Raw genomic sequence first — 9022 nt, forward strand, 5'->3', positions numbered from 1 at the left:
AGATGCCAGTTTTACCGAACCGAGGGATTCTAGTCAACACACGCCATAATTCAAGCGAGCAAGACCATTACTGTAATCGTGTTTTACAGTCCAGACGTCCCAAATCTCCTCCTGGGCTCCCAGGTCTTCATTGCTAAGGATGAAAAGGGACTAAAGCCATGTCTATTTCCCCCAAAAGACAGGAGTTCAACTTAGGCGCTTAAATATACCAATAAATAAAAATAACCCCACCTAACAGTAACGAGATGATTTTTCTCGCTTGACCTTCTCTTGATATTGGCTGTAGTATTTTAAAGTATTAAGATTTATATTCTGAAAAATTTACATTGTTTTCATGTAAAATGGAGCATGCGTAATCAACCAGTAACCTGCAACTCCATGTAGATTGTCATCAACGCAAACAAAAGCAAATCCTAATTCTTACATTTATCTTAAGTTGTTGACTATAATTATATTTTGTAAACAAAGAAGAAAAGGAATGAGATAAAACATGACATGCAAGGTTGATGCTGAAGAAATTTATATTTCTAGCACACAGAGGGGGGTATCTGCTCCACTTGGTTAATTTTTTGTAAAAACATGACCCCTCTTTCTTTTCTGTTTGAAGGGTCAATCACACCCCAAAGTCTCCACTGTCCACGGCTGTACTACACATCAAAGGACACCACTTTCTTACTCATAAAAAAAAAAAAGATAGTTTGAAATGTGGAGGTAAAAGTTGTCGGTGGCTTTTGAACTCTTACCAACCATTCTTGAAAAAATAGTGAACATCTCTGAGTTCAGGAGAAGCCACCATGTTCAAAGGAAGGAGCTGTGCTGAACGGTCTGTCATTCTGCAGATTGCCATTTGCATAAAAGTCAAATATTTATAGCTTTGATTATCAATTTACTGATAGAAAAAGGAAGCGAAAATTCACTCAGAGAGTCATCGAGTAAAGTTTTAAGAACCACAATCTCTGAGGGTCCTGAATGATGAGGGTCCAACATACACTTCACATGACGATCAACTTCATGTAGAAAAGCGCTCGCTTGTAAAAGATCAATAAAGGCATTTTCTATTAATAACAAGAAAAGAAAAAAAAACACATGTCTCTGAATAAAAGCAGAAGAATTCACCACGCATCTAGAAAAAGACTGCTCAGAATCCATGATTAATTTCAAAGACTTTTACTTCATTAGAGATCACTTCCCAAATAATTCCAATTTTAATCTAACATTTGGCTTTTTCTTACATAATACCAGCCATATCAGAGTACACTAAACAGTAAAAGAAAAAATATAATAATTTATTCGTAGACTTTTTATATGAAAGAGTATAATTATCGCTTGAAGTCAAACCAAGATGTAAACATTATGGATGGGGAGTTTGAATCTCAGCTTTGCTGTGAAACTTTTCTTTTTTTTTGACTTTATTTTTTGAAGATTAAACAGCATAGAATGATGAATGCTGATAATGGAGGCACTGATGATATAGAAGAACTTTTTTGAAATAATTGCACAATTTCATAATATAGTGCATTCGTCAGGAAATCAGTGTGGGCCAATTAGCCTGCGAAGGCTCAGTAAATAGTTTATTAGATTCTGGTGCCTTTAATTGAAAGGAAGATAGAGCTAGATAGATGGATACATGGATACATGGATGGATGGATGGATGGATGGATGGATGGATGGATGGATGGATGGAAGGATGGATGGATGCTTGAATAGATAGACATACATATATAAATATGGGTTTCTCAAGACCATCCAAACCCTACTTATTATGAATCACCGAGGGAAGAGACCTTAGAATTTGCATTTAAACAAGACCTCAAGTGATTCTTACATACACAAAGCTTGCAAAAGAGTATTCAAAAACTCTACAACATGGTCATAATGCCGACACCTACAATGACATGGGTGACTGGGTGATGTGTTTAGTTTAAAGACAGAGTGTTGCCATAATACATTGGGCACATGCTGGAGGTCCTCGAAACCTGCTCTGATGCCAGAGGGACTCATGCAACTTACGACTAGCTGGATAATTCAGACAGAAAGTTGGGTTTTCATTTATAATAGCTAGGTGTCATATTAGATTTTCTTGAATTTGATTGACGTTAAGGGTCTCCAAAATACATTAAATTAAAAAAAATGAATCAATAAAAGATACTTAGAAGTGGGCCGATGTTTTATATAATTTAAATCTCAGGTCGGGACGATATTCTAAAATAAACTCATGGGCGAAAAAACTGGTCCGCGGCACCAACAACTTGGCTCCTTCCTGCCTGTCTCCCTTGATCTCATGTTAATAACAAGGGAACATTTTAAATCACAAAGCATTATTCACGACTTCCTACTTTACAAACAATGGGGGCAAAATCACATTACGATTATTAGCATTGAGTGAAAAGTATCTCCTTTGCCATGGAGAATGCGCGGTGCTGAAACAGCCCCCCCCCCCCTCAGCCTTCCCGAGCTAAACCTAGTACACGATACACGACAAAGCAAGATATCAATCAGTAAATTACAAAATGGATTAGAAACATAAACATATAGTAGTTATTTTTGATACGTGTCCATGCCTGCATGTTTTTTCATTCACCGAAGAAGTTTTAGCCGGAGATTAATGTTGCCACAGACGGTCAAAGTAACACTGATGCTAAATCGGGTTAATTTGTTGAAATTGTGTTTCTCAGTAGGATGTTCGCAGCACTCTGTTAAATGGGACAGTGTGCTCAGTAGATGACGAAATCTCCCATCCAGCCAGAATAAAGGTGTTTGAGGATAAAGATCGTACAATTTCCCTAGAGCACTGATGTGTCTTCCTCTCTCGAAAATTAGTGATTGATATAAATGGTTTAAAGAAATTGCAGCTGAACTCAAAAAAAGGGGGAAAAATTGTTGCAAGACTCTGCATCCAAAAAGGGTGATTTGTTGGGAAAGGGGGAAAAAAAACCTCTACAGCGAGTTGTGCGCTATTTCCATGAAGCTCAATCAGTCAAATTTAACCAATTAAATAAAACGATCTTCTATTTTTTAATATGTAATGGGAATTTTAATTCTGTCCCTTGTCAACCTGAGCACTGGGGAAGAAATTTTACCTTCATCACAGACACGTCAATTAGTCTGAGGTCACCTAGGTCATCTTAAGTCATCATGGAAGAGAGTTATTTGCTTGCACTGAGGCGCATACCTAAATATGATTCTTTGATTTTTACCCTGACAGGTTGCCGTGAACCAGACTTTGAGGGGGCTAAACACAGAGGCGGTGTGACCAGGTGATTTCCTTCAGACCAACGGCTTTCAGCGCAGCCAAAGAATCTTTTTTTTTTTTTTTTTTTTTTTTTTTTTTTTGCTCAGGTGGCACATCCAAGCCACTTCTGCTGTGAAATATATCTGTCTCTGGTTCCTACGGCGGCCCCACGACAGGCGGGGCGCTGGGCCAATAATCCGAGCTCCGACTCCTGCACAGGAGCCCACAGGCCTTTGTATCTGCGCGAACAACCCGAAGCCGCAGCCACTGCAGGCCGCGGGATGTCCACACGTTCTTCTCTGAGTAATCAGAAAACAAGTAACACTCGGAGATGGCACGGCGCTGCCCGCTACCCTGCACAAGCAGAACCCACGCAAGGACCCAGTTCTGGCAGGAAACGAACCTGAGCAGAGAAGGATGCGGGCCCGGTTTCGGCCGCGTCTGCGCACGCGTAGGGACCGACTGCCACGCAGAGCTCCGCGGAACACCTACCCGAGACGCGCTCAGAATTCAGCAGAGCACTTAACATGCCATTTGCATTGGGACAGCTTAGAGATGTCTACACCGGATTTGCTGTGCCCTCTGCAGCGAGGACTAACCAGCCGCAGAGCGCTTGTTTGCCTGTTTCTTAAAGGAGGCTGGACCATTTCCTTGACATTTTCAAAGCCCTGTTTGAGACAGTAAACCAGAGACTTTGGACGCGCGGGCCCAGGAGGAGCTGTGTTTGCGCGGACACTTTCAGTCCGGCCTTTGTGGCCAGCGTTCTGACCACGCAGGCCCCGCCAGCCGGAAGCCCTGTAAACGCAGCGAGACCCTGCCCCTCCCGGCCCGTGCCAGCGGGGATGGCCGCGTGGGCTGCGGCTCTGCTCTGAGTCAGCACCTGCTGGCGAACTCCCCCGACCTGGTTCCTGGGGTCTCCTCGCCCTACTGTTCAAGTTTAGGACACCTGTCACTTTCTCAGGAAGCCTCTCCTTTCCTTCCGTTTTTAGAAGATGTCAGATCCCAAACTAAGAACTACAGAGGTGCGCCACACACCCTGGAGCCATCTGGCTAACCCACTGTGAACTGGAAAAAAAAAAAAATGAATCCCCTCGTCAAGGCACTAAGAAAACACTCATGACGTGCTAAGCAAACCATGGCTGCGGGCGCGGTAAGCCCCTTCCCCCCCCCCTCCCCTTGCTGTGTGACTGATTAGGGGTGGTCTGTGAAAGGTGCTTATTCTGGGGAGTCCTGGCTTCCCCGGGAGAGACTATCTGTGCAGTGGCCAGGCCGTCGAGGACTCTGAGTGGCAGAGGAAAGGTCTCAGCCCGCTCGCCGGTGATGCGAATCGCCAGAAACGTGGCTCATCTGGAAGCCCGCAGGTTTGGACAGCAGGCTGGCTGTGTCTCTCTCTCTGTGGGAACTTGGCAATGCGTGTTTACTTCCCTTTGCCGGGCGGGTTAAGGAATGCTGGAATTATGAATTTTGACAAACAGTTTTTTCTGTCCCAGGCTTCCCGTGGTAAGAGCCTTGGGGGACATATCCTACATAGTCCTCTTCAGGATGCTTTTTGCAAATAACCTTATTCTTGTCGCTGCACGAACGACTGAGAGGGAAGTTTGTTTGCCCAAATAGGCGAAAGGGGCCCCAGATAAGGAGCGCGAATCCAAGGGCTCACGGAAAGATACATCCCACCTCTAACTAGATGAACATGCTCACAGCTTCTCCCCTCCCCGCTGGCCGCTGCAAATGCGCTGTTTTTAAGAAGGTGTGCACACCTGGGACTCAATCTTTACAGCAATGTTAATTATCAAACAGAAAACTAAAAATCAACAGCGAATTTGGGGTGCCCCCAGCACTGCACGGAGGCTTAAAGGACAGTCCGCTAAAGCCGATGACCCAGCGCGGAGGCGGACCGGGTCGGAACCACCACGACCGCGGGGCCGCCAGCCTCTCAGGGCTCCGTGGACAGGTCAGCACCGCCGCCCCACGCACCCGAGCTGCCCGCCGCGGGAGCCGCCACCTGGGCGCCCAAGGCACAGCTGTCCCCGGCAGGGCTCCTGCGAAAGGCCCTGCGCGCGCAGGCGCCAGGTCCGGGCCGAGCGCCCAGGCCCCCGGCCTCGGTCCAGGAGGCGGAGCGCGACCCCGCCCCAGGGGCCGAGCTCTCGAGCTGGACACCTGCGCCGGCGTCACCCGCCGCCCGGCCGCAGCCTGCCGCCTGGAGGACTGACCCTGAGGGTGGGCGCCGCGGAGGGGCGGCCCTCTGGGGTCATGAAGGACCCCGTGCGCACCCACCGCAGCCTTGGCCTGGCAAAGCGCAGCGTGCGCGCAGCCCGGTCCCCTCCACGCGCACGCACACACACACACACGCACACTCACACACGCACACACACACGCACACTAGCGCCCGGACCTGGGACTCCCCGGGCACAGGAAGCACTCCGGTCCCTGCAGCTGCCCCTCCGGGCTCCGGGGCGCCCTGGCCTTGGCACCCCTTGGCCTCCTGGCTCTGGGATCTGCTGGAGTGACCCCCCCCACGCCTGCTCCCCCACTCCAGGCTCCCGGCCTCGGCCGAGCCTCGGCGCCCCGCACGGGGGCGGAATCCGCGCGCACGTGTGCGGATTGCTGAGCAGCCCAGGCGGGGCGCTCGCGTCTGCACGCAGCACCCCCTGCTAATTGCGGGGGAAGGGCGCGGGCAGCGCAGGGAACCGCGGGAACCGAGCGTGCGCTGAGAGGCGGCAGAGGCCCGGCCTGGCTGGCTTTGCGTGCTGGGGGAAGGGGGGGAGGGGTAGGAAGTTCTGCGGGGCCGCGGGGCAGGAGTTTCCGCTGCACCAGGGCGCCTGGCTGGGCGAAGCCGGGACCTGTCCCCAGGCCCCTGCCCCGACCCTCTGCTCCGGGGAGCGGACAGCTCCCACTGACAGCCCAACTTGCCCGGGACTGTTCCAGAGTCACCTCTCTGTTCCCAGACAGTCCGCTGAGCCCCGAGGCCGCGCGCCACGGTGGCGGCTCCAGCACGGCGCCCGCGGCGTCCGGACCCCGCCCCGGGGGGTGCGGACAGAACCCGCGGAGGCGGGGAGCCGCCCGAGCCCCAGCGCCCGGGGCTCCGGTGACTCACGGAAACCTGAGCCATCTGCACTCCCCGGGGTCCTGGGGCGCATTCCCACAGACGCCCCGCTGTGAGGCTGAGTGCTGGCCTGAGGGGACCGGACCCCGGCGGTCAGCTCCGCGCCCGCCCCGGACGCCCCGCGGAGGAGCGCGAGCGCCGGGGGCTGCCTGCCGGCCATTCTGCCCGCCCAGCCCCTCGCAGCCGGAGTCCCCCGAAGGGGCCGCGGAGTCCCCTCCTCAGTCACCGTGGAACCAGAACACGGAAGGAGCCGAGAACGGGCGCAAAGGAAGATGGAAGAATCCAGACGGCGAAGGAGAATTTCATGTGGGCAAAGAACAAATGACCATTTTTAAAGAAACCTACAAGATATGACTCCATCCTTTAAAAAGGAAAACAAACAAAAAAAAGAATCTACATGGATATAGATATTCCCAGGAGGGAGCCGATGGGGGGCTGATTAAAAGGGGAGCACCCCGGGGGGCCCAAAGGAGGGAGTGGGGGCAGGTACTTCCCAATGTGAAAATCAATCGATATTCTCTCTCTCTCTCTCTCTCTCTCTCTCTCTCTCTCTCTCTCTCTCCTCTTTCTCCTCTCTCCCCCTCCCCCCTCCCTTCCCCCTCCCTCCCCCTCTCCTCTCTCCTGAATCAAGAGCGAGCTTGTTTTCTCTCCCAGAGAATGGACAAGCGCAGGAGCTACTGCCAACCCCGAGGGTGCAGCCTGTGGGCGACTTAGGGGGAAACACTCCCTAACTCGTTTCAAGGGGAAAGCCAAGTTCACAGCGCTCCGCGCCCAGGGAGCCGCCCAGGGAGCCCCCTTCTCCGGACCGGCGGGAGCATGCGGGGAGAGCCCCGCCAGCACACGCCTGTGTTGGGGGCGGAATCCCTCGCAGGGCTCCCCGCTTCCCTCACGCACCTCGCCACCTCCTTCCAACTTGCAAAGAGCAAAGTGCGGGGCGAGGAAGGCGGGGGCGACCTGGCGGAGGGGGCTCCTCGCGGAGGGGGTCCCCGAGGACGGCGGCGGGGAGGGAGGAGCAGCGGGGTGCCCTGCGAGGGTGCGGGGAGCGAGCCAGGCCGGCAGGCAGGTTTGGGGGTGGTACACGAACAGCCCCCCCTCTCCCTCGGAGCCCGAACTTGGGAGCCTGGCTTCGCGCGGCCACTTTCCCAGCCGCTCGGGGTTCGGGAGAAAGTCCCGGGGACCGCCGCCAGGCGCCCCGGCCCGCCGTTCCCGCATCCCCGCGGAGGCGAAGCCGCCGCCGCCGCCACGGCCGTGTCAGCCGCGACCCGATCCGCCTCGCCTCGGCTCTCCCCGGCAAGCCGCGCCGGCGCGGCTCGGGTTCGGCCCGAGCGAGGCGGACGCAGGCGCGGGGTGCGGCGCGGGCGAGGGTCCGCGGGAGCCGGCGGGGCCCGGCTCCCGGCGCGCTGGCCCCGCGCGTCGGCGGTCCCCGGCCGCCCGCAGACGCCCGCCCCGGAGCCCGGCCCGCCCGCCAGCGCAGCTCGGGGCGCCGGCCGCGGGCCTCGCGGGCTCGCGCACCTCCCGGCCGCCGCGGCGCCCTTACCCTTGGCCGCGGCGAGGAGCCCCGCGCAGAGCAGCGCCAGCGGCAGCCGGAGCCGGAGCGGCGCCGGGCAGGTCCTCCGCGCTGTCATGTCTGCGGCCAGGTCCGCGCGCGCGCGACACTCCGGCGGCTCCGCTCGCCGCGCGTCTCCTCCGAGTCGCGGCGGGGCTGCGATCCGAGCCAAGTGATCAGCAGAGGGCACGGCGAGCCGGCGACAGAGCCCGGTGCCCCGGGCGGCCGCGCGTCCGACGCCTCCCGCGGGTCTGGGCGCCCGGCTCGCTTCGCTCCGAGAGCATCGGTCCGGTCCCGAGCCGCCGCGAGCCCCGACACCGGGCCGGGCCGGGCCGCGCCGAGCCGGAGGGGCTGCGGGAGGGGCGAGGCGGCGAGAGCAGCGCGCGCAGCCGGGAGAGACCCGGAGCCGGAGCGGAGGCAGCTGGAGAGCGCGCGGGCGAGTGGGAGCCGCGGGAGGGCGGCGCGCGGGGGGAGGGAGCCGGGCTAGAGGCGGGAGGCGGGGAGCGCAGGAGACAGGCTGCTGGCGCGCGGGGAGCCGCTGCCGCGGCGGCTGGACTCAACCATCCCTGCCCGCCGAGAGGGGAAGGAGGCTGGCCGCGCGCGCGGCCCGCACCGCCCAGCCCCGGCCGCCGGCTCCCCGCCCGCGCCGCGCTCTGCTCGGCCTCCGCGCAGCGCCGCGCAGGCGGGCGGAGGAGACTTGTTGGGTGCTGGGCTGGGGACGCCCACGCCACGCACAGGGAGAGGCCACAGGACTCGGCAACTCCAGCAAACTAGGAGGATCTGCGGGGCGGGGGGCTGGCCTCCCCCGCCCTGGTCACCGTGCGGGTGCTGACCGGAGAGAAGCCCCCAGCCTAACTTAGAGAAGGACGTGCAGGTGGACAGGCAGCGAGCAAGGCTCTAACTCCAAAGGAAAAAATAGATTATCATCATCATCATCATCATCATCATCATCATCATTGTCATCATCATCATCATCATCATCACTAGACACTGTCTTTGGCGAGACGACTATTTACAAGGAGATTAAATGATTTTCCTATTCCCTGACTTGGGTAGTGTTGAGGTGACCCCCACACAAACATACTCAGAATAAATCCGAAGCCAGGAAGGGTGTCCAGCATCCACAGTGTGGTCTGCTCAC

General features: G+C 55.8%; 1 protein-coding gene across 2 annotated transcripts in view; it reads right to left on the reverse strand.

Annotated features, from left to right (window-relative positions):
• CSMD1 (CUB and Sushi multiple domains 1) overlaps window positions 1-8159 on the reverse strand; it is a 1035440-nt gene extending 1027281 nt beyond the window's left edge. For both annotated transcript variants that reach the window (XM_036228983.1, XM_036228984.1), the window contains exon 1: window positions 7873-8159. In XM_036228983.1, the coding sequence (XP_036084876.1) occupies window positions 7873-7960 (88 nt within the window). In that variant the 5' untranslated portion in view covers window positions 7961-8159. The remainder of the gene's footprint in view (window positions 1-7872) is intronic.
• Window positions 8160-9022: the final 863 nt, after the last annotated feature.

Source organism: Rousettus aegyptiacus, unplaced genomic scaffold (genome assembly GCF_014176215.1).
Source record: "Rousettus aegyptiacus isolate mRouAeg1 unplaced genomic scaffold, mRouAeg1.p scaffold_m13_p_11, whole genome shotgun sequence".
Taxonomy (NCBI): Eukaryota; Metazoa; Chordata; class Mammalia; order Chiroptera; family Pteropodidae; genus Rousettus; species Rousettus aegyptiacus.